Source organism: Pteronotus mesoamericanus, unplaced genomic scaffold, assembly GCF_021234165.1.
Source record: "Pteronotus mesoamericanus isolate MK-2021 breed Mesoamerican mustached bat unplaced genomic scaffold, CSHL_Meso_final scaffold_507, whole genome shotgun sequence".
Taxonomy (NCBI): domain Eukaryota; kingdom Metazoa; phylum Chordata; class Mammalia; order Chiroptera; family Mormoopidae; genus Pteronotus; species Pteronotus mesoamericanus.
In genome coordinates this window covers 4,316,487-4,343,053 of record NW_026555319.1, presented here as the reverse complement: position 1 = coordinate 4,343,053, position 26,567 = coordinate 4,316,487, and the positions used below count along the sequence as shown (strand labels likewise).

Genomic DNA, 26,567 nt, shown 5'->3' with positions numbered 1-26,567 from the left:
AACTAAAAGTGGCATAACTGGTGCTAAGCAGGCATGTTTCCAGTTACTAGAGATGTAAGATAACCCCACATTCAATGTCGTAGAGGCAACCTATTGCTAAGCAGGGGGAGAGCACACATCTGGCATACCTGCCAATGTAATTTCTTTATTACAAAAGTAAAGCATTCTTTTAAAAAGTGAAAACCCCTCCATCACTCCCCTCGTGCAATAAATAAACATCAAACTAACAGTATTTATCTTCTAGATTTTTTCTATATGGATAACACTTATTAAAACATTAAAATAGAAACCATAGTATATACTAAGGTAAAAAGTTTATATTAGTAGAAAGTAAAATTTTTTTACATTAGTATATACTTACCTGTCTCATTCTTTTTTAATGGCTACATAGTAATAATACCCACTAAAATCTGGAGAATGTTTATTCTCTATCAAGCACTGCTGTAAGGGCTTTACAAGTTACTCTTAATCTTCCCAACTCTAAAGATCTGATCATCTTCCTTCCCAGTTTACTAAACAAGAAGAAAATCAGGCACAGAAAACAAACCTGCTTGAGGTCAGTGTTTTACAGACGTACACAGACTAAATCCATCAGTCAACATTTTCATGGCCATCCAGGCATTTCTAGTTTTTCCTATTATAATGTATATGGTATACAACTTTGTGCACCCAGATTACTCCTGGAGGATAGATTCATAGCAGCAGAACTGTCTTACAAATGTATACTTCCACCAAATTTATATCCCTGCCATTTCCCCATATTTTCAATGTTGTATTTTTTTGAACGCTGGTAAACACTAAGCACTTTATTTTTCAAAATTCTTTTATTATCTTCAAAGTAAAAGTTGATTTACCTTTTTTTCCCTGTGAAATCCGGTGATTTGGTGGTTTTATATAACACTTAGCAAATGTATTCCCTATATATACCATGTGGTTTCTTCTAATTTTCCCAAAATCTTAAGTTACAGTGGCAAGGACGGAAAGGTTGGCACTTAACTGGGACTGTGACTACCACTGAGTCACCGTGAGTGGAGAGGAGATTACAGGAAATCAGGAAATGCCAGCGGCAAGAAACTCAGGCCAGGCTTTAAGATCAACTGGTCCATCATGATCTCTCTGGTCAGGGGGACCTTCCCGAGTTCTCATTTCTCATGGTTCTTAATGACTTAGCTACCCTGACAGTGCAGAATGAAGGTCTCAAAACTCTGCTTCTAGTTGATTTCTGTTTTAGACCATTGGCTCTTCTGCTTATATACAAGTTCATAACGTTAAGAACTTACATCTGTTTGTAAAACAGAGATATAACTTCCATGAACTAAAACAATAATTTCTGTCATCTAGATGCGGATGGCTCAGATCTACATCTCTAATGAGCCCTATTCTCCCATCCTTCTCACCATGAAAAAATTCCACGTAGGGGAAAAGATAAGAGAACAAACCTGCTCACTACCTTATTGGCGATGACATCTTTGCTTCCACGTCTCTAATCAACGTGCATCACTTTAGGAAATGGTAAATTCCATTTACTTTAACAATGTTCCTTCAGCAACACTATGTAAACTGCTTAGTTACCCAGACAATATTTTACTCAACCACACTACTTAACTAATACTTCTTTTCCATGGTTTTATTGATATAAAATCAACATATAACATTGTGTAAGTTTAAGCTACACAAAAAAGTGATTTGACTTACATATATATTGCGAAATGATTACAGCGGGTCCTCAAATAACATCAAAAACAAAATCAATTCCTGGCTGGGGCCACTGTGGAGTTCGCACGTTCTCTCCACGTCTGCAGGGATTTTCTCCGGGTGCTCCTGTTTCCTCCACACCCCAAAGATGTGCATGTCAGGTGGGCTGACACGTCTAAACTGTCCCAGTCTGAGAGGAGGCGGGCATGAGTGCGCCTGTGATGAAGATGAAGGACCTCCTAAAGTTGGTTCCCCCCTTGCATCCTGAGCTCCCAGGACAGGCTCCGGCCACCCCGTGAACCTAAACTGGAGTGAGTGGGTTGGAAACTAAGATCACTTGTTTTCTATTAATCTTTCTTAAATGTATGCATGGCTCACATTTATTTCAATGTGTCATATTACAAGTGTTTTGAGTCTTGTCTTAGAAGTTTGGTGATGTTTCTGTAACCAGAAACATGCTGCAGGAACTTAAGTCTTGTTGATATCAATCAGCCTATGGTAAAATTGATTTTGTTATATACCATTTTGCTTAAAGTAGGAGTTTCTAACAACCTACTGATGACACCGAGGACCTTCTTTACTGCCATTAGTTAATATCCATCACCTCATATAGTTACAATTTCTTCCCCTGTGATAAGAACTTCCAAGATCTACCCTTAGCAACTTTCAAATATACAATGTAATATTGTTAACCACAGTCATCAGGGTGTACATTACATCCCTAGGATATACTTATAATTGGAGTTTTGTACTTTTTGGCCACCTTCACCCAATTCCTCTACCCCCTCCCTACTCCTGGTAACTGCCAATCTGATCTCTGTTTCTAAGGGTCTGGGTTTGTTTTTTGTTGTTGTTGTTTTTAAGATTCTACCTATAAGATCAATCACAGTCTTTTTCTTTCTCTGTCTGATTTATTTTACTTGGCATATCCATGTAGTCAGTCACAAATGGCAGGATTTCCCTTTTTTCTATGGCTGAATAATATACCATTATATACAAAGTGGGGCAAAAGTAGGTCTGCAAGTTGTTCATATGGAAAATAATACAATAATTAATAAATAATAATACAAGAACAAGCTGGGGCACTCACAGCTCTACCCTTACTTTTGCCCCACCCTGTATGCACACGCGCCGCCCTTCCTTTACCCATCCTCTCCAGCAGATCCCTGAGACGTTACCCTGTCCAGTCCACTGCAAACGCTGCTGCAGGGAGCGCATCTCTTCAGAACAGTGGGTTCGTTTCTTTCAGATACATACTCAGAAATGGAACTGCTTGGATCGTATGGTATACTTCATTTTTAAAAACCAATAGGTAGAATCCTGAGGAGAAAGGCAACGGAACCCCTAAAATTGCATAGAATATTCTGAACGTGTGTCTTTGGAGAGAGTCTATCGAGTTCATTAATTCTCAAAGGAACTGTGATCTAGGAATAATTAAGAACCACTGCTCTAAAATTTTGCTTCTCAAAAAGTCCACCTGGGAGCTTGGTAGAAATGCAGAATATTCAGGCTCCACTCCAGACTTACAGAATCAGAATCTGCACTTGAAACAAAATCCCCACACATGAAGTTAAAGAAACAGTGCTCTAAGTAGCTGACCAAATCTGAATGCCTGTTTTTGTTTGTTTTAAAAACAGCCCTTGAGCCAAGAATGATTTTTACATTTTTAAAGCACTGTTAAAAAGAAATTTTTTTCCCTACAGAGACTGTTTGGGGTCCTATACTACTACAACACCACCACCACCACCACCACCCCCATTCCCACCCCCACCCCCAACAACACCCCACCAAAAACCAGTTTGCCAATCCTTCTGGCTCTACAGAGCAGAGGTGGCTTCCCCAATGTCTGTGCTAGGGCAACCGGCAGGTATGGCTCGTTTGCTGGCTGTATAGTCAAGATGTTCCAATCCTTTTTTTCAAGGCAAAAGAAATCCACCAATGATACGGCCACATAATCTGAATCAAACATTATTTAGAACCAGAAAGTTCCAATTACCTAATTCTGTAGAGGTTAATTCACTTTGTCCAGTATAATTTGGGTTCTTATAGGAATCAATCATCCTTCTATTTTACAATTTTTGTCTTTGCTTTTCCGCAATGGCTTGGGAACACCACTTCATAAATGTTACTAAATTTCATTACTGCAAATTGACTATTAAAAGCAAAATTTTTCTTGCCTTAAATAGAATGTCTTTTTTTTAACGGAATAAATTCGGAAACTGCTGGCACTATTGCTAAATGTTTACTCTTCATTTTATGAACTATAAAATCAATTTCTTTAGAAACTAAAGCAAATTCAATTTTATGTTAAGATTGTGCCATTTCTATCACTTACATAATCTTAAAATATGATTCGCTCCAGAGTATACAACAGGACAGAAGTCATCTGAGGATATTATTCGTCAACCCTGGGTTACCAAGATACATGAAGTTTGTTTTAAACAATCCCGAAAACAGTGGCCTTGAGAAGTCAATAAATAACCCCCTATCCCTGGGGCATATACTGAAACCTCCTGGATTCTAAATTTAAGACTTTTATAATATCATAAACTTGGTTTACTTTGATAATATTAGCAGGTAACACAAAAAGCTTAAAAACATTGATGTTCATTTCTCAAAAAATTATACCTAATTTTACTACTATGGTTTCATCCACATAGAGGAATATTTCCTGGCATTAATACAAAATTAGCCCAGCCAGGTTGGTAGCTCAGTTGGTTAGAGTGTCATCCCACTATGCTAAGGTTACGGGTTTGATCCTCTGTCAGAGCACATGCAAGACTCAATCGAAGAATGCATAAATAAGTGGAACAACAAATCAATGTCTCTGTCCCTCCCTCTAAAATTAATAAAAATTTTTTTAATAAATACAAATATTTTCTAAAATACAAAATTAGTGTGGCTTCAGAATTAAAAAATATGGGTAACTTTATATTTTTACTTGTCAAATAAATTTTATTTGGCTCCTATATTCTAGGTACTTCTAAGTTTTACCTAATCATTTGCTATGCATACTTACACAATGTCCCCTCGGAAAGGTTATTAGCCGGTATATCAGCATCTAAAATTTAACTGCCTTAACTCCCTACATCTCCCATTCAAAACACCACCTAGTTCAGTGCAGCCTTCAGAAAGCTCAGCAGAACCATCTTAACAGATGTCTTCTAAAAGCTTGCAAAAAGAACTTTATTACCTAAAGTTAGGAAGTGATCCATCCTTACATCCAAAAATCACCACAAAAAGGTCTCTTCCTGTAAGTATCAAAATAGTAGCTCCATACTTCCTTTCATCTTGAAAATAGTTCATAATATTCTCTAATTTTTCAATTCACCAGAGAACACACCACACTTTATTTCATAATTTAAATGAAAGTATAAAAGTTACCATGTCTAAAACCACAATTCATGCCATTTATCCCTTCAGGCTACATGGGCAGTAAGACTTTGACAAATAATTTAGGTCTACACTTAGAATTGGAGTTCGAACATTCCTATAGTTTCACAGAACTGAATTATTGAGCTAAGAGCCCCAGAATTCCATGCCTACGTATATGCCTAAGACAGTAAAAGCACATGTTCACACAAAAATTTGTACACGAGTGTTCATAGTAACATTATTCCTAACAGCCATAAAGGGGAAATAACTGAAGCATCTGTGAACTGATGAGTGGATAAAGAGAACGTGGCAAATCAAAACAATGGGATAGTCTTCAGCCATAAAAAGGAAGAGAATGTATTATACACATGAATGAAATCACTGTATATGATACATGCTACAGCAAGGATGAACCCTAAAAACAATATGCTAAGTGGAAAAAGCCAGTCTTAAAAGGCTATATACTGTATGCTTCCATTTATAAGCAATGACTGGAATAGGCAAACCCATAAAAACAAGGTAAACTGTGGTTGCCAGGGACTGGGGGAAGAAGCCTAAGGTAGTGACTGCTGATGGGTATGAGGTTCCTTTTTTAGGAGATGAAAACGTTCTGAAATTAGTAATGATGACTGCACAACTTTGAAAATACTAAAAAATATTTAATTGTATACTTCAAAAGAATGAATGCTATAGCAACTGAAATATATCTGTTAAAAAAATTGTGACTTGGACTTCTAACAATGTGAAATATGACTGATACACATGCTATGTATACATTAACTAAGTATACCGTAAATTCATTCTCTAGCAAATTAACTGCCGTTTCCTCAGCAGTAAAATGTGAATAGAGTGGTTAATGGTAAAAGAAAACCAAGCACTTGCAAGTTTAGTATATTTATACTTAAGTTTAGCTTTCAGTGAATGCATGCACGTAGACTTCAGATGATCTGTTCTGCAGAAGTTTGTACAGTAAGCATGTTCACATGACCTGAACCTCCTCCATACTTCTGATTTCAAGTTTCAGAGAGCTGTTACATGCTCAGCAAGAAGATTACAACCCTGGCTGGTGTAGCTCAGTGGGGCATTGTCCTGCAAACCGGAAAGTTGCTGGGTTCGATTCCTGGTTAGGGCACATGCATGGGTTGCAGGCCAGGTCCCCAGTTGAGGGTGCATGAGGGGCAACTGATCCATGTTTCTCTTGCACACTGATGCTTCTCTCCCTTTCTACCTCTCTACCTCTCTCTCTAAAAATAAATAAAATCTTAAAAATACAATGACAATGGTCAGTGTGACACAGTTCTGCCCTTAAGGTGCTCAGTGCTTAGTGGTGTAACAACAGTGTTAAATAAAGCGCTTATATGAACCTAAAGTAGATGACCACCTCTGTTCTGCATTCCTCAGAATGGTTAAAATTCAAGAAGAGTAGTTAGCATCCAAGAGCCCAGTGTCCGAGCACAGCATGTGCTTTTAGCAATTAGTATACAGTCGGGCATGAGTCGAAGGAATAAAGTGTTAACTATCCGGACCTGTTAGCACATTCCACAAAAAGATTCAGAAATAGGTAAAATCAGAATGGTTTTTCTCTTTTAAATTTTCAATTACAGTTCACTTCCAATATTCTGTATTGGTTTCAGGTGTACAGCATAGTGGTTAGGCAATCATATATTTTACAAAGTATTCCTCCTGATATTTGCAGTACCCACATGGCACCATAAATAGTTAACCCAATATTACTGACTACATGCTCTACACTGTACTTTACATCCCTGTGACTATTCTGTAACTGCCATTTGTACTTCTTAGAAAGGGTTTAATTGTGCGTACTGCTTAGAATAGTTGTTATCCATAGTAAATATATTCACCTCAGATGAGGGATATAAACTCCTCTTTCAACATTAAATTCCCTGCTTTTTGAAATATTAAAAGAAAGGCAGTGGTTGCCAAAAGTTGAAGGAAGTGGGTAAAGGGAAATTATTCTTTAATCGGGACAGAGCTGCCGTTTGAGAAGATGAAAAAGTTCTGGAGATGAATGGCCGTGACAGATGCACAACACTGCGAATGAATTTAATGCCATGGGGCTGTACACTTAAAAATGGTTAAAATGATAACCACAATATAAACAAAAAAGGAATACTCCAGGAAACTGGAAACCCGAGTCACACACAGTATAGGTCAATCATCGTTTTTTTTTGTCCTTCGTAAATGATCAAACAAGACGTACAGAACACGACGTGCTGGGAATGGAACTGCATAGTGGGCAGTAAAAGGTCGATCCGGGTCATACACAAGCTTTGCCACTAGGGGGTCTGCACCGGGCACCTCAGTACACTACATAAAGTTTGCCTAACTCCCCTCCCCGCAAAGACCAGGAGAGCTTGGTGGCATTAAAAACTGAATAAAGAGGCCTCTAGAGCACAGGGCGTGGCATTAAGATGGAATCATAGAAGCAAGCAGGAACTACACAATGCAAGTCTTCTAGGTAAAAGAACTTTATATTTCAGGTGCAACAGGGAAGTCACTGAAAGGTTTTAACAGGTGAATAAATACTGTGACCTTTATAAAATTACTCTGGCTGCCGTGTGGAGAGCTGACTGAAAAAACAGCAAAGGAAGCCAGAGCCAAGTTAGAACACAATGCCAGTGCCATGTGAGGTGAGGATGGGACTGAGACAACAAGCTCACAAATCTGAGTGACAGAATCAACTGGTCTTAGAGACAGAAAGTAAGAGGGAAGAATCAACTGGTCTTAGAGACAGAAAGTAAGAGGGAAGAATCGAGATGACTCCTAATTAGGTTTCTCTCAGTTAGCTAGGTGGTTAGAGTGACTTACTGAAATGGGAAACACCAGAGAACCAGAGAGGAACAGCAAAGTCTAAACCACCACCGTTGAATAGAAACTGGCCTTAGTTTATCTCTTCAAAAGGGACGATGCCTTGAGGATCAAGCTGCAGTCTCCTCCAACGCAGTTTACCAATGCTGTCTACTGATGAAAACTAAAGATAGGTGTTGTGGGGATAATTTCTCTAAGTTTTCAAGTAGACACACAATACACTGAAATCTCCTAATTAGAGCAATAATCCTTAAGATATTCTTGAGAGGCTGAAGAGTATATTGCCAGATTAAGCTGGAGAAACAGAAAACAAATAGAACCCTGCACACACATTTAGGTGACGTTACCTGCGCCCTAACCAGCACATGCACACACATACATAAACAACACGCTACCTCCACCAGGGTTTCCCTCCTTTGCTACTAGCACATCACCCCCAGTCACCTAAACTAGAAACCCTGTCAGTATCTTGGATTCTACATTCTACCCCCATAACCATTCAGTTATCAAAATCTGCTGCTTGGCATCTAAATCTGAGGCTAACTTGTCAACCTATACTTAACTGTAATCTCAAGCCAAGAAAGATTGAGAATTAATATTTTGGGCTGAAATGGGTAAAAACATTTAAAGAGTACCCCAGATGTTTCTGATAGGCCCCCTGCATAAGAAACACTATTCATAAACTCAAAATCTTGCCCTCACCATTCTATTTTTTTTTAAAGATTTTATTTATCTATTTTTAGAGACAAGGGAAAGGAGGGAGAGAAACATTGACATGTGAGATATAACATCAGTCGGTTGCCTCCCGCACACCCCCTGCTGGGGACCTGGCCTGCAACCGAGGCATGTGCCCTGACTGGGAGTCCAACCAGCAACCTTTCGGTTTGCAGGGCAGCACTCACTCTACTGAGCCACACCAGCCTGGGCCCCCTAATTATTCTTAATGCAACTGTGTTCGTTATCACTTGCCCTCATTACCTCTTGCCTACGCTATCAAAATAGCCAATCTCCAGCCTCCCCCATTCTGACCTATTTTCTACATTACTGCCAGAATCCTTCAACTCATATCTTCGCTATAAAATCCACTGTAACAAATGCTAAAATTTGAATAAGGCCTGTCAACTAGATAATAGTGCTTTATCAATTTCCTGACTTTTATAATTGTAATAGAATCATATTAAGAGAATGCCCTTGATTTTATAAAATAAAACGCTCAAGTATTTAGGAGTAAAGAGGCATTGTACCTGAAACTTATTCTGATAGTTCATACAAAAACATGGGTAAGACCAAAATGATAATGTACATGTGATAAGATACTAACATTTGGAGAATCTGAGTAAAGGCTATAATGGGAACTCATACTATTCTTGCAACTTTTAGGTCTGTAATTATGACAAAACAAAATTTTTAAAACCAATGACCAAAACACTCCATTCTAGGTTGTTCTTTTGTAAACACTACTAAGCTATTAGGTCATTTACATACACTCTCGAGCCCTAGGTAATCAACATGTTAGTATACAGAAAACACTATTCTTTTTCTGGAATAAGAGTGACAAAAATTATGGATGAGAAAATATCTATGACAAGGCAATTTCCTTTCAGAGGCCAAAACTACACAGCACAGGCCAACAAACAGATACAGCTCACTGAATTCTTTATTAAAATGAGTAAGACAATACAGACAAAGCACAGCTTCCTTGCATATCAGTGTAAAAGCATTATGAGACAATTCACAAAAAACAAACCAAGTAACAAGCATGCTGAGCTCAGAAGGGCATAAAAAACCATGATTTAAATAATCCAATGTAATGACTCTCTAGCCAAAAGACTATAGACTGTTCTGATTGGTTCCAGGGGTGTTCTGGGCTCCCTGAAAAAAATGGCACTGATTTAGCGCAATGAGGAAACGGACCCCTTTGAGATCTATGGAAAGCTCTGGCTGTGTAGTAGATTCACAAACTCTTTGGAGCCCACCTATAGAGCCCTGGCTCAGTGTAATGTAAAAGCATTTTTAATCAGAGATTTTAGAGTCATGAAATTGCCCTTAACTATCAGTTTAGTTTAATAGTTTCAAGTATGACTTAAGAAGCCAAGAACCAAAATAAAAAACTATAATCCATTAACTAGTATTCTAACAAATTGCACTACAACTAATTATCAAATTAAGTTCATCTTCTCACTAGTGCTAGTGTGTTACAATGTTTCAAAAGCACTGGTAGCTCAGCAAGAACCTGCCTGTGAACCGACAGGTCACTGCTTCGATTCCCAGTCAGGGCACATGCCTGGGTTTTGGGCTGTGTCTCTAGTTGGGGGGTGTGTGAGAGGCAGCCAACTGATGTTTCTCTCTCACATCGATGTTTTTCTCTTTTCTTTCCCCCCCCCCCCCCCCGTTCCCTTCTCTCTAAAAATAAATAAAAACCTTAAAAACAAAGTAATAAGCACAAATTCTTCAAAAACACCTTGTTCAAAAAATATCAATAACATGAAAGGAGGTGCTAAACACTTCAAAATTTTATAGAAAACCTGATTTGTTTGGATGGCACTAAAACTGATACATGAATCTAATTTTTAAAACATTTATGAGTCTTGAGAAAAAGAATGCATTCAGATATACAATCTAGAACGAAATAAAAATGAAAAACTTACCAGCAACTTCTACAATATCACCAGGAACTATGTCTTTAGCTTTAATCCGCTGGACACTCTTTCTGTCCTGCCGATACACTTTGCCCATTTCAGGTTCATACTCCTTAAGGGCTTCGATTGCATTTTCAGCATTTCTTTCCTGTAAAAGAGGGAACAAGATAAAAGTAGTGAGCACATGCCTATCACTGCTTTCTAGCCCAAGGAATCAAATGCTGGAGTTCTAATCTAAAAAGACATAAGAAGTACTACATTGACAATAGTTGTAGTTAACAATTCACATTTTAAGGTGACAAACGCTAGGCCCTTATGAGTTTATATTAAAAATGAAAATATAAGCCCCCTAAGAAGGATAAGGGAATTAAAATCACAATGGGGAAAATGAATCTGTCATCCCGAAGCACACTGAAGCACAGACCTCACATCCAGACACACACACCTACGCCGTTTAAATCAACCCTGTCTCACAAGAAGGGTGGTGGTCTGGGGTTTGACTGCTTAGGTTCAATCTAGACTTTTCCACTTAACAGCTACATGACTGTAGATAATTTACATAAGACACAGGTTTACTTGCCTACAAAACCAGGACACTTTAATACCTACATTAAGGGTTGTGGGGATTTATAAGCTATATGCAAAATGCTTAGATTGTGTTTTGGTACAAAGTAAAAGTCATGAATGATGAATTAAAAAAATCATTACATCTCACAAACTGAAGGACTTTCCAGTGGTAAAGGCCAAGAAATGGATGAATCTCATCACAGCACTGCCAGCTGTGTACCATATTTCCCATAATATTATATATGAACATATCAAGACTTAGTCACACAGGTTTTCTTTCCTAATTTCAAGATGAAAGATGTAAAATCAAAATGAGTCATGCTGGGGAAAAATAAAAAAGCTACAGGGAAGTGGAAGGGCGGGGAGAGAGGGTGGGAAGGAAGGGAGAGAAAGAAAATCTTGTGTGCCAAATCTGTCTCCTCTCCTCTGAGAGAATAAGCAATTAGAAGTTACGGAGCAAGCCTACAAAGTGCATACCCAAGTGAGGCTGCTCCATGGACAAAGGGAAAGATTCTTTTCATTTCTCTCACATTTTGGACCTTCAATCTAAAGCTCTTCAATTTAACTTTTACTTGGATAGAATTTACTTGGCAGTTCCCCACATCTCCCCCTATGCAATTCTCATTTTTTACACCTTGCTGTGAGAATTATGGTCTGCTATGAAAAATCCTTAAACCTGAGAATTTAGATGACACAACACTGAAAGCTAATGACACATATCTCACTTTTTCTGTATGCATCTCTGAAAAAGTATAGGAAGCCTTAAATTTTGAAAATTCATGAGAATTTCAATCCCATATCAGATCTGCGTAAAGAATGAGTATATCTGGCCCTGGCTCGTATGGCTCTGTGAATTGAGTGCCAGCCCGTGAACCAGAGGGTTGCAGGTTCAATTCCCAGACAGGGCACATGCCTGGGGGGGAGGCCAGGTCCCCAGTGATTGTGGAGGCACACAAGAGGCAACCACATACTGATGTTTCTCTCCTTTCTCCTTCCCCTCCCCTCTCTCAAAAAAAAATGAGTATATCTGTATTGCTTTATAATTAACAGATATTAGAACACTTAACCCTAATTAATGTCACTTGCTAACAGGTCCTTCAGATTAAGTTCAAATGTTACTGATATGTATGTAAAATGAATAGCAGTCATGCTCAAAGTCTATTACAGTCAAATTCGAAACTAGTATTTCCACAAAAAGAAAAAAAACCCTCCCTAAATTTATGAGTTGTGGCCATTCTACTTCCTTCACTGTCTCACCAAGGTCATGTCAGGTGCGGTTTAACTGGACCCCTCGAAATTAAGGAGACATCCCAAGAGCACTATATTTCGCTCCTACTAAAATTTAGCAAAGGTACACTTAACTTAGAAGCATAAGCTTAAACGATAAATTATCTCAGACACCAAGGACAAAAGAGGCCAATTAAAATCACTTAGAAAGCCTTCCCCTCAACTCAAATTATCAAAAGGAATATTTATAGAGTACAGGGGATGGGAAAGCTAATGATCATAGATTTAAACAGGTTCCATCAAAGACAGCTCTAATTGAGGAAATGAAAATATACCTAACTCACAACAAAGAAAAGGAAAGCCTAGAAGATCTTCTTCTAAAAGTTTACAAATCCCACCTCTTCCACTAAAACCTAAATTGGTCTAAATCATTCCCCAAACCCACTTTGTATCTTTCTGCTTATGCCACTCCCTCTCTGGAGTATTCTCTCAAAGCTTCCACCCATAAAACTGTTTCTCAATAGTTCCCAATTGCTTGTTACCTCATTTAAGGAGCCTTCATTGATGTCACTGGTCAGAAATATGTGCCTACCCCCATTTCCCAACACTACCTTACACCAGAATTACTTCTCTTACTTCTAAAAGGCAGTAACTCTCCAGTATTGCCCATATCCATACACTATTGCCCATAATGTATACTATGTAAATGAAAATAAGATCTAAGAATGTTATCTTTTTTTTAAACTAAGACAAATATAAAAGTTATATAAGTTCTGTGAAAGCTGCTATAAAGTTTAACTTTGGAATTCATTCAAGCCTGGGCCAGGATTCAAATTTCAGATACTCTATGAGCTACATGTATGGTCTTTGGTTAAGTAACTTAATCACTATGAACTTCAATGTCACATCTGTCAAATAGGAATATCATCTGCCTTATAAGATCACTGTGAGGATGAAATGGGAATGTACGTGAAGTATCTACCACACAACTTGAATTAATAAATTATTTCATAAAAAATACATATTACTAGCTTGAGAAAGATAATCTAATGCTGTGTATTGTTTCTTTTTTCCTAAACTATTCACAAGAGGATCATTTAAACTTAAATACAAACATTTTTTAAAAAATCAGAGTGAGGAATACAGCACGATTAAAATTTTCTATGTAGACCATCTTTCCATGAGACCACCAGATAAAGATCACCATGTTTATTAGTAAGATCAGAAGTTCACACTTTTAGAATAACAGATGCACTCTATTTTATTTAGTGATCAAGAGGATTACTATATCCATCAAAAGCCTAAAAGATCAATACTTAAAATGAATTTGAAGTATTAGTGTCTGTTAAAATACATATAATTTTTTTTAAAAATCAAACAAATCAACAAACAGTCCTAGAAAAGTTAAAGTTCTCACACTAGGTAGGTGTAGAGGAAAAATGAGCTGGGTTGGGAAAGTGGGGAAACAGGAGGAAGAAATCCCATTTTGTTTCTGAAGTAAAGTTAGTTTCCATTCTGTGAATTAAGAAAGGGTCGGGTAACTGAAGGAAAATAGCCAGGAGTTTGTTCTGAAAGGAAAACAATTTAAGATTATAACAATTTTTATAAATAGTTCTTATAAAACTTTTTAAATTTAGCTGTCTCCCCATACAAAAAAATATCCAAAGGGAATAAAAATGACATTGCATTTAATAAGTTTTTCACAAGAAGCAATGAGGAAATAGACAGGTACTAGTTCTTAATTTTCTGGTTTTTCTTAAGTAGCTTGTCTGATTCATTGTTCTTAACTCCATGCTACCATGAACAAAGTATATATACATGAGAGATCTATACTAATGGAGTCACACACACTCTCTCTCTAGACGTTCCAGAGATATTTTTAGTCAAGACATCAGGAAAAAGTCAATGGAAAGATGAACACAGTTTAAGTCACATAAATCACTAAAATTTAGTAGTGCAGGAGTTTTTGCTTACCTGCCATACACCCACAATTGCATTGGCTACTAATATAAGTAAAATTACAAAGGGCTCTACAAAGGCTGTAATTGTTTCTTCACCTTCTTCAAACCAAGCCAAAACCTAAAAAAGAAATGGCATGTGTTAGAACTGTAATGTGTTTTTAGGCTTTGTGCCACTTTATAACAAAAGAGGCTGGCACTTAAAGGAATTGCGACACACAGAATCTCTTTTCTTACCATCCCTAGAAACAAGTAGTGGCGAAATGTAACGACATAAACAACCAGCTTATGTCTTGTTCAAAATACTTCTTGAGAACAGAAACTATACAACTTCTAACCAATACCCTTAAGAACTAATTTACTTTTTCATGTAATAATTCTATTTTAAAATCTGCCCTGGCTGGTGTGGCTCACTGGATTGGGCACCGGTCTGTGGGTCTGTGAAGTGAAAGGTCACAGGTTTGATTCCTGGTCAGGGCACAGGCCTGGGTTGTGGGCCAGGTCTCTTGCTGGAGGCGTGTGAGAGGCAACCCATAGATGCGTCTCTCAAGCATTAATGTTTCTCTCCCTCCCTTCCCCTCACTCTAAAAGTAAATAAATAAAATCTTTTAAAAAAATCAAAATAAAATACTTATAAGGAAATAAATACCATTCATTTTATATATATATATATATATATACATATATATATATATATATATTCAGAAGAAATACTTAAACTCTTACTTTTGTTAAAGTAAAAGGCAATCATCAACAACTTTTTTGATTGGGTGCTACTCATATCAAATAGCAGCCTGTGGCATAAACTTGTAATAAATATAACTTGATCACTAACTCCAAATTTTAGAGTATATAAGCTGTTAATGCCTCATGCACTGTCATCAGCATTGCTGGAGGCTGTCTCAGGGTTACTGCACGGCTGTCCCGCCATCAGGAATGCACTCTGAAGGTCACCCACCATAGGACTCAAGCACGTGGCACAGCATTTCAGAAATGATGTAAGTCTGAGATGCCATAACTGGACACAGAGCATTGCCCCAAGAAAAATAAGCAGAGAATTAACTTCTAGGTCACACAACCATCAAGAGAGCTATGGTCTACTTCAAAATTCTCTTTTACCTTAGGGTTGCTCAATCAAACAATCTTAAAATAATGTTAAAATTGTAACCAATTTCTGTGGAAAACTGCCAATCCAAAAAGGATGTTAAGTATATCTAATGATTCAGTCTGAGAGCTAAGTTTTGCCTTTGGTTTTTAAAACATTGCTTAAAATGTTTGCATATTTCACAATAAAACCTTTTGTTTAAAATATCTAGTAAATAAAAGCACCGTTTTTGATACTTTTAATATTGTGAGATATCATTTATGTCAATAAAGAAGCCATCTGACTATGTACTTAGTGGAATACTAGACAGTGAGCTTTTTAAATACCAGGAAACATTTCCCTATTTTTTAAATTTATTGACTTTTAGAGAGAGAAGGGAAGGGAGGGAAAGACAAAGAGACATTGATTTGTTGTTCATTTAGTTATGCATTCACTGGTTGCTTCTTCTATGTGTCCTGACTGGGGATCAAACCCACAACCTTGGCTTGGCATATCGGGATGATGCTAATTTAAACAAATGAACTAACTGGCCAGGGCTATAAAGTGAGCTTTTACACAAATAGCAAACAACCAGAGAGATGACTAAGGCAAGGTCCAACATGAATTTTGCCAAGGAAAAGAGGGGAAAAATGAATTAAAAAATATCAATATGAGCAGGAAAAACACTAGGAGACACCAGGACCAGGTCCTGATAGATGCCAATCACCACTGACAGGTAGTGAACCAGGGCAGGGAGAAAGCCAGAATGAATATAAATGCTGCTGCAAGCTCTGCAAGCTTTCAACAGGGCACTTCTGGTGTTAAAATCAGGCCAAATGCCAAAATAAAAACTTCTCTAGAAGTTATAAATTTTGATAGATGCAAGATCACAGCTGCTTTGATACTAGCTTTCCAAGTATACTAGGGACAGCATATAAGAAATAAGAAAGTTAATTAGCTCTTGGGGGAGAAAAACTGCTAGACTTAAAGAGTAACTAGGACCTTTCCAAAAGGTCAGTGAAGCATTAGCAACTGTAAGATAAGCTTCACACCTTGTTAAAGCGGATATGAATTTCCCTCTTGGCAGCTAGACCTAAGGAACAAAACAAACTTAGAGCAATATCCGCTAACAGTAACAGCGGGAGCGAAGGAAAAGACGAAGGAAAAGACGAAGGCGAGCAATGACAGGACTATCAGAGTGAACCTCCGCTTTCCAAGAAATGTGCCATTCCTTTGCACAAGTGGTATTAACAGTATAATAATCCTAATCTGGACAATGCACTAGCCTTTCTTTCCACTACATGATTTTAAATGTTTATATGTAAGAAAGACAGGCATTCATAGTGATTTACAAGTTCTACAGATATACTAATTACTGCTGATAAGAAACTAGTGGGCAAATCTCAGGGTAGAAGGATGGCGCTCAACCTATCAAAAACTGACAACCAACAATTTCCTGAACACTTTTAAAAATGTCTTTTTTGAAACCACAAATAACCCAAAGAATTAAATGCTACAGTCCAAAATGAAGATCAACTATATTTCATTAAATGGTAAGAACCAATCCAGTCAATCATGTTCAAATCACATTGTGCAACTTTTTACGGTTTTTTTGTATCGAAAAGAAAACCTCTCTCGTGTAAGTGGGAGGCTGGTGCTAACAAATGAAAGACTCCATAAGATGGGGAAGAGGGTAGAGAAAAGAAGAGTGAAACTGGATGAGTGACACACTATTACCAAAATGCAAGATGCCTTATTAGCGTAATACTAGAGCCAGAAGTTTTACAAAATATATTTAAACAGGAGGAAGGGGGAACCTTTTCAAAACAATCTTTCTTTTGAATAGGTTAAACATTAAAGATTATCTGTATTGCCTTTTGTTCACTGTTGTATCTCCATAGGCCTAGAAGATGTCTTAACACGGTTGATGCTCACTGTATATTTATTAAACAGGTGCACGAACGAATGAAACAAAACCTCATATGACCTCTAAGTAGCAGTATATGAACTTAAACATTAAGAGAGCAAAAAAGATAACCAACTACACCAACAGCATCAAAGGAAAGTGGAACAAAAGGCTACTGCAGTATAATTTTAGCATAAAAAGTTTCTTACTCCCTTTGCTTTGCCGCTGTTTAAACACAGTAACATTACATGTCTTCTGGGGCTTACATTATTCAGCAAGGTCAAAGTTTCAAACCTGCCAATCCTATACAAAGTAACCACTTGGTAATGAACATTCAACTACAATTTAAACTGCTTAAATAGGGTAAGATAGGATGTCTTCTAATTGTTACCTGTAAGACTGATCTCTATATAGCACAGTAACTTCTAACAGGAGAGCTGAAAGATGCTGGAGAGCAGAATTTAACAGCTAAATTTTAATCCAAGGTAAAAAGGCATGTTCTGGTGCAAACTGGAAGACAGAGTACTGTGATTCAGTTACATTACATGTTGGGTAACATGCAGAGCTCTTACTGAGAAAAAGAAAATGAGAGGATCCTAAGCACCTTTTTGAGATGGAGGGTATGGGTTTGTATTCCTCCTTGTATGCTTAGAAACTTGCAATGCCTTTGGGGACTCCTGCTTGTTTGATAAATTAAGAAATCTACATCAAAAATTTTTTACAGGAGAAACTGGAAACTGTTCACTTCAAAAGAGTTAGGAAAGTATCACCAGTAAGTGTGATGGCAATTTTCTGGGGTAAAAAAAAAAATTTTTTTTCAACCATTAAAAAAAGTACAGTCCTAGCTGATGTGGCTCAGTGGACTGAGCACTGGCCTGCAAACTTAAAGGTCGCAGGTTCGCTTTCCAAACGAGGCACATGCTTGGGTTGCAGGCCAGGTCCCCAGTGTGGGGGTATGTAAGAAGCAAGAGATCAATGTCTCTCTCACACATGAATGTTTCTCTCCCTTCTTTCCCCTCTCTCAAAAATAAATTTAAAAAAATTTTTGCCCTGGTAGGTGTGGCTTAGCCTACTGAGCGCTGGCCTGTGAATTGAAAGGCCGCCAGTTCAATTCCCAGTCAGGCCACGTGCCTGGGTTGCGGGCCAGGTCCCCAGTTCGGGGTGTGTAAGAAGCAACCAATTGATGTTTCTCTCACACATCAATGTTCCTGTCCCTTTCTCCCTTCCTTCCCCTCGCTAAAAATAAATTAAAAAATTTTTTTAAAGTGTGAATTAGGCAGGTTTTTGTCTTGTGTCTCTGAAAAGCTATTCCATATATCGTAAAATAAGATTAGGACCACCATGAGCTGGTTCTACAGCTATGGAAATAGTAGTAAAACCTTCCCTTAGAAGTTCCTGGGCGGGGGTGGGGGGGGTAATAAAACTATTCATCTAAAGCTCTGGTAAGTGTACAATAAATGTTAACCATCATTATTGGTGGTGTTGAATACATTGTTAGTTTAAAGGACAAGTACTTAAGAACTCGCTTCTTAGTTGCAGTGGAGCTGTTCAGTTCCCCCTGTTCTGGGAGGCTTCCTAGACTTCTAGATCATGCTCATGAGGAGGAGAATAAAGAAATAAAATGAAGTCACTACAGACAAACTCCTAAACTACTAAAATCAAGTAGCTGGAGGCATAAGGAAATAATTTTATTCTTGTTTTAACTGGGAACTTACACTTTTTAACTTCCCAGTCCTGTGTCAATGCCTGGATATACATCAAATCTCCAGATAGTCCTCTGATTACCCACTAAAGGGCTAAGGAAAGAAGAATGAACGTTCATGTATCCAAGTCATCTGATATCCATTATCCATACCACCTGTCTTCCAGAGGATTACCATCTCAGACCAATCCAGAGGCTGAGAAGGCAGGACTGAATCTTCCGAAGAATGTCCTTTTTACTACGAACTCCTAGGTTTTCTTCTTTGGAACACTCTGGGTATTGCCTAGTTGTACTTCCAAACCCTTAGACCTTTGAATAAATCTTTATCATTTATTTCTAGTAGAGCATCCAGACTTTTTTTTGAGTTCATTCAATTCTCAAAATTCAAAAATTAAAAAAAAAAACAAAAAACCCCAACAAAACACTGTTCAGATCTTGAAGACTAAAAGCTAGAGATTTTGTTTGACTTCCTAAGGAAAATCCCTTTAATACACTGAGCACCAACAATAAGTTATATACTTCAGAGGGAATTTGCTATATGAGTATTCACCAAATCTACCTAAATTAGAAAAGGTCTTACATTTAAGAGAAATTAAAAATCAATTAAAAAATTTTAAAAAACACATGAATCAGACTACATACATTTTCTTCTGATGCCAACACAAACCTTAGGTGAAAACACTCTTCAGTGTTTTCAGATTTGAGACGATAAGCCTTTTTAAAAAGGCAAAAACTACATACTTTCTTATTTTTTTAAAGATTTCACTTATTTACCTTTAGAGAGAGGGGAAAGGAGGGAGAAAAAGAGGGAGAGGAACATTGATCAGTTGGCCTCCTAAACACCCCCAACTGGGGACCTGATCCATAGCCCAGGCATGTGCCCTGACTGGGAATCGAACCAGCAACTCTTCGATCTGCAGGCTGGCACTCAATCCACTGAGGCATACCAGCCAGAGCAATGCTTTCAACTTTCAAACCATATTTTAAAGAAAGGCTCTAAATAAGTCAGTTAAACCAATCAGTAAGCTGCCCATTTTCTCTCTTTTTAAAAATGAAAACGGCAAAAAATTTCAAATCACTACATAATACAGTATCAAACACTCCTTAAATATGTTGTTCTGAGAAAACCAAAAATTACCGACCTTAAATATTTTGAAAATACTACCAACACAAACTCATCCAAATATGTATTTGTTTTATCAAAAGCAATAATCTAGGCTCTAAAAAGAACTAAGAACTCCTGTAAAGGGTCCAGTAGGAAGAAAAGACAATTATTCAAAAGTAAGTGAAAAGTTGAGAAGTGCTGCAGTATTAAGAAAGTTCTGTTAACATTTAGGCATTGCTCTAACTAGCTGAGGTGGGAAATGGTGGAGCGAAACTTTCGCAAATTGTCTTAAGGCAGAGGACTTTGTGATTCAGACAGATGAAGCCCTCCTGCTCACCTCCTTCACATCTCTTCTCAAATGTCACCTGAGAGGCATCTGACCACCCCATTTGAAAGTGTATCCCCTCCATTTAATTTCTCTGCACAGCACTATCATCGTCCAACAAATTATTATGTTGATATATTTTACTTATTATCTGTCTCTACTAGAATGTCAGCTCCAGATAAGCCTTTTTCTATTTCGTTTGATACTCTTTCCCCAGCGTCTGTGCCAGGTACCAAGTATTAAGTAAATATTGGGTTGGCTAAAAGTTTGTTTAGTTTTTCCGTACAATGGATCTAGTAGTGCCTAGTTATCTTTAACTTCATTCAAAACAATTTTGTTAGACTGTATTGTGACAACTGTCATATCAGCGTGCATTAAAAAAACCCCAAAATTTGTGAATTTTTGTGCGTTTAATATTGAGATGGAAGAAGATATGCAACATTCTCAGTGTATTATACTTTATTATTTCAAGAAAGGTAAAACCGCAACTGAAACGCAAAAAAAGATTTGTCCAGTGTACGGAGAAGGTGCTGTGACTGACTGGATGTGTCAAAAGGGGTTTGCGAAGTTTCTTGGTACTACTGACATTCTGATGAAATAATTCTTTGCTGTGGGGCGGGCTTACGCATTGGAAGATGTTTGGCAGCACCCCTGGTCTCTACCCACTAGAATACATAGCGAGAGATAGCCGACATACTCAAAATATCCAAATCAACAGTTATTGGTGAAAATGAAGAATGTCTTTCATTTTATGGAAAAAACTAAATGGACTTTTTGGCCAACCCAATACCTAAGGAAATAGTGAAAGTGAGGAGAGGAGGAGAATTCCAGGCAAGCAACCATATATCTTCTAAGAATGGCAAAGAATTGGTGATAAAGGATAGAGAAAGACCTGACTAGGACAGAAGGTCCTGAATGTTAAAATTAAGGAATTTCTAATGTTACTTCATATGCAATGGGAGATATAGAGCTCCCTTCTTTCAATCCAAGTAACCTTTAATGTAAACTATTTTGATGAATATTAGAAGTTAATTAAACTATTCCTACAGGTCACAGGTGTAAAACATTAATAGTTTCCTACTTTCTGCCACAGCAAAGTATTAACTGTGGTTAACAGTTTACTACCTAGTTTGATATTTGAAATAAATCACTAAAGCTTAATACTTCTTTTCAACTTGAGAAGAACCTAATGATTACCATATATACAGAACTACCTATTTTCTTCTCCAGAAGAACACAAATATTCTACCAGTTTTTCCTATTAAATAGGAATAAACTGACTACCACAAAAGATTCAGTGTTCTTTTGAAAGATAAAGAAATAAAGGAAAGGTCAAGCATGATGTAGCAGTAGTGCCGACCTCGTGTGAAGAAAATCAACAAACAGGTTCTATACCTGCAATTTCTTAATCAAACAAATCAAAACAAATTAAGTAACAATACTTCCTAATAAACACATTATTTTTTTGCACTACAACCCATAAAATAAAAACGTAGCATAGTCCATATCCTGGGCAATAATGCCAAGTAGTTATCCAAAGGTAACTCAATTTTCAATTTCAAAGAACAGCTCTATGTTACAAAAACCCAACGTCCGACCTTACAACAAAATTAAACATTTTAAACCCCATTTGAAAATGCCTAGGAACTATAAACTACTTACTTCAAAGTAAAAATCACACATATCATTAATTTAAAATGTTAACATAGTCACTCAAACTGATCACTCAAGAGATACTATATAACCCAAAAAATAGCTTGTTTATTGGAAATAATGCCACTGATGTTACAACAGTGCCTTCAGTTACATACACAGAATAATTCAAGAATTTATTTTATCTAACTTGGATAGTCCAGTTGATCAACTTCTACAAGAGGTCCCTAGTGACTTTACTGAACCCCAGTATGTTAACTATCAAAGCTGAGACTACTGCAGAATTGTGTAGCCAACTTAAATATTACACTAGCACATACATAATTTTTTGCCCCATGACAATATACTGAAACTAGTTAACCAAACAAATCTACTCCTTTATCCTATTATCCTAACTGATTAAAGCAGCGGCCCTTTACTGGGGGAGTAGCGGGGGTTGAGGGGTTAAATTAGGCAGGCATCTAAGAGACATGGATGATTTAATTCAGGATGTTGAACAGTTTGATATAGCACTCATAATTTTATTCAAAGAAAACCACTGAAAAGAGGGCTGATTAATGGCCATACATCACTTGGCTTAACATGGTGTGATATATTGAAGTCTCAAGGCAGAATCTGTGTACAGAATTACTCCAAAAAAAAAGTTCACCTTGTTCCACTTTTTCTCTTCACCCAAATTAATGTCCACTGCTTCCTTTACTTAGTTCTCAAAATGGCCCTGCCCCTGTGGTATAGTGGTCATAAAGACTAAGGTAGATCCATGGGGCTCGCACACATACAAACACACAAAAATGATACCCTGGAGCTGTGTCAATTTTGTGAAGACTGAAAAAGACTACAACACTGGGTGAATTTCACTTGCCACCATAGTTTTTATAAGCATAAAATACATTAAGAACAAAAGGCATCTCAGGCTGTTAGGATTTAGGAACATCTGTGTCCTATTCATGACCATTTTTAGGAAAACTACCAAGTCCACTGCCCAAGGAAAAAAATGTAATAAAAAAATTAATATTGAACAGAAAAAACATGTTAGTAATCTAGAAATATCCTCAGCAACCCCCATTCCCTTTCTTCTGTTGAGGTTCTTTGCATTTCACCAGTTCCTTAGCAACCATACAGGACTCAAGCGGGTAAGCACATAAAGAACAAGAAAAAAACACTATGGGTTTTTGTGTTTTTTTTTAAAAGATCTAGAACCAACTGTACTGAACCTTGTTCTCTTTACCTAGGAGTCACTCAAGACAAGGGTCCAATTTAGATAAATATGCCACCCTAAAGGTCAGTGACCAAATTTGGTCAACAGTGGTGCCATCACTACCGTCATCATTCTTGTCACTGTCAGAAACAACTGTCACCTTGCCCTTACCAGGACAGGAGAGCAACTAGAATATTCCTTTTGTGAGTTCTATTTACAGACTATATAAAGTGCCCATGATCATCTCAGTACGATTTTACACAATGGAAGAACCCAAAAAAGACCTTCCAATAAAGAACTTTTTGAGATTAAAAGCTGATAAAGCACAAGAACTCATAAGACCCTGCCACATTAGGGAATAATTTCTAACTGCACAGTACATATCAGGCATACACTTTTCTGTTCACAAATGACTTCAAGTGTTTTGTTTGTAATTTAAAAATACCTAGGTTTTTAAAAACTCAGAGACAGTGACTAAATCTCCAAATATAATGTTCTCGCCCAATAGACTTTTTCATTAATTTCCTGGTTTTTCATCTATGGAATATTTTCAATTTTTTAGAGAGAAAATGAATTGCTTTATACTTACAAAAGATATGCATGCTGCCAGCAATAAAATTCTAACTAGTAAGTCTTCAAACTGCTCGATCACAAGTTCCAGCAAGGTTTTTCCTGTTAGAGACAAACATCGTATTTGTTGTAAATGTCATCTGAACATCAGCACACAAAGGAGCGGGGTGGGGAGGTGTGTGCGTGGGGGGTGATTTTAAGATTACTTACCTTCTTCAGCCGGTAACTCTGTACGATGTAGAAATTCGCCAGACAGCATGTCAAGAGAAAGGGGGGAAAAACCATTTTAGCATTACCTTTCTTAAAGAAATTGCTAAAAATTATCACCGTCTTTGAAAGACATACCTAGACATATGTACATTCAACCATTTTTAATGAAAACCTTACTAAAATGGTACTCCAAGAAAATATTCAGTATTTGCTGTAGCCAATGGCCTTAGGTCTACCCCAAAGCGTCAAATCTCATCGCCACCTAAACAGGGATCCCGAAACAACGAGTCATTTCAGCGATGTCATCACTTCTGCCAGATGTGCGGCTCTGGGTAGTACAGGAACGGTCAGAGGCATTCTCAATTACTACGACGCCTCATAAACCGGCTGGGGAAGAGAAAATGTCTCGCAGGGCTCAACCCAGCTGCAGGAGACTCGTCCCTCCCTCCACTGGGCAGGCTGCTGCTGGTGACTAGCCGCAGATCTGGCTGCGTGCGGGGAAGGTCAAGGGCTCGAGCCGCGAGGAGGTCGACAGGAGTCGGAGCCCCGGCCCCCGAGGCCCCGCACGCAGCCCTTCTCCCGCGGGGCCGACGCGGGGGCTCGACCAGCTGCCCGCAGCCCTCGGCGGGCGCAGAGCCGAGACCCACGAGGTGGGGCCCGGTCAGCCATCTTCCTTGGCTCTCGGGCCCGCGCCCGGCCGCGCGGAGCCCCCGCAGCCCCGGCGCCAGCCACCTACCGTTGGAGCCCCATCTCTCCTTGAGCTTCTTGACCTGCTCCAGGCTCAGCCCCGTGCTCTCGTTGACACCGAAGTGACCCAGCACTTCCTCCACCGTCTTTGTATGCGCGTTCTCCATGGCTGCGGGGGCCCGGCCGGCCTCGCCTCCCCGTCCCCGCGGCCTCCTCGCCTCCGCCTCGCACTCGGACCGTGGGCTCGTGCCACCCCGGGCGCCCAGGCGCGGACTGGCGTCTCCCCCTCCTCCTCCGACCGCTTCCGCCTCGCAGGGCGCTGAATCACCCCGCGCTCCCTCCCGCAAGACAACCGCCCCTCTCGCTCCCCGGCTCTCGCCGGTGCCCTCCCTGGCTCAGCTGGGGGGTGGGGGGGCTCGCGACCCTCCCTCTCCTCCTCAGAAGAGAGGGCCGCCTTCGTCCTTAACCGTCTGCAGCACAGGCCGCGGCCCCCGAGCCCCCTCCCGCTCTCCTAAGGTGATTAGCGACCCCGCCCGGATTGGAGGAGGGGGGCGCCCGGCCGACCCCTGAGGGCAAGACGGAGCGAGGGCAGCTAGCCTACGGGGTGGTGCGCGGCGCGCTCGCCCTGTTTCCTCAGCTTCGCACCCCCGACAGCGGCGGAGGAAACTGCGGCGGAGGAGAAGGAGGTGGCGTCGGGGACGGCTCCGCGGCGGCTGCTCTAATAGCATTTATCCGCCGCTACCTCCCCTCTCGCCGCCGCCGCGGCATGTGGACGCCGCTCATTGGCCGAGAGGGCCCAGCGCGGCGCGGGCGGCGCGGCCCCGCCCCCCCCTCGGCTCCCTCCCGCCAGCGCGCTCGCGCCCACGCTGCCACGCAGGCCCCGCCCCTTTCTGCGCACCGCCCCCGGGAGCCCGGATCCAGGCCGCCCAGTCCGGCGCCCTTACTGTCAGCGGTGCCGGGTTAGCTTCAGTCCCGTCAGCTCTCCGCCCGTACGGCTTTCGATTCCACACCCACCCAAAGAACTAGAATCCAGGGGGGTGGAGGGATCACGATGGGCTCCCTGCGCTCCCTGCTTCGAGGGAACTGCCTGCCCTTCAGGGTCGGCCTCGGGCCAGGGTGGTGATCTGGGAGCCCGGGAACGCGGGCTCCACAGACCTTCCCGAAGCGCGCTCCGGCTGGTGTCCTTGGCTTGCCCCCTCGCCCTTCGCCTTCAGGGCCGCATGCTGCATCGCAATGTCTCCTTCAGAGCCCTCTACCCCCGCCCACCCTCTGCCTCGGGAACCCAGGGAAGGAATTCCGCAGTTCACTTCCCTCACGGCCAAAATCCCTCGTCTGTCGCGTCGGGAACACCGCATCCCACACGCTTCGCCGAGATCGCCATCGCACGCAAATACCACCTTTCCCCAGCGGGTTTTGCGCCCTGGCTGAGGAAATCCCGCTCTGCGGGGAGGAAGGAGGAGGCTTTGCTTTATTTTTAATAGCCCACACGACCTTGATACACAGTGTCTGCATAGAAGAGACAGGTTCCGCTACTGTGCCTGCTAAATGTCAGCGAGATTTGTGCTAGAAGGTGCTTCGCCGGGGCATTTAAATCAAGGCTGTTTTCTAGGCTCCCACTTTCTCCAATAGGCGAAAAAGGGACTTTAATTCAAAGCCTATTCTTAAGTCCCTGAAATCTGCACAAAACCTAGGTAAAAGCAAGATAAAGGGAGTTTTGCAACAAAAAGGAGTGAGACTAGCTAACATAGGAAAGGGACCTTTGCAGTTGAAATCAGGAGGAGAGGGCGAGCATATTGGCATCACAAAGAACAGCTTGCTAAAAAGGGAGCAGGTCGCA

The 26,567-nt window shown here is 39.7% G+C and overlaps 1 protein-coding gene across 2 annotated transcripts in view; it reads right to left on the bottom strand.

Moving 5' to 3' along the window:
- Positions 1-25,468, bottom strand: part of ATP2A2 (ATPase sarcoplasmic/endoplasmic reticulum Ca2+ transporting 2) — a 51,456-nt gene extending 25,988 nt beyond the window's left edge. Inside the window, exons 1-5 of one of the 2 annotated variants that reach the window (XR_008530890.1) lie at positions 24,780-25,468; positions 24,044-24,061; positions 23,853-23,935; positions 14,307-14,411; positions 10,548-10,686 (exon numbers count right to left, since the gene is read on the bottom strand). Coding sequence is in view for 1 of the 2 variants with exons in the window: in XM_054594107.1 (XP_054450082.1) it covers positions 10,548-10,686; positions 14,307-14,411; positions 23,853-23,935; positions 24,044-24,061; positions 24,780-24,897 (463 nt within the window). In the remaining variant the exon portion in view is untranslated. The remainder of the gene's footprint in view (positions 1-10,547; positions 10,687-14,306; positions 14,412-23,852; positions 23,936-24,043; positions 24,062-24,779) is intronic. The other variant, XM_054594107.1, reaches the window with a different exon arrangement.
- Between the last annotated feature and the right edge of the window lie 1,099 nt (positions 25,469-26,567).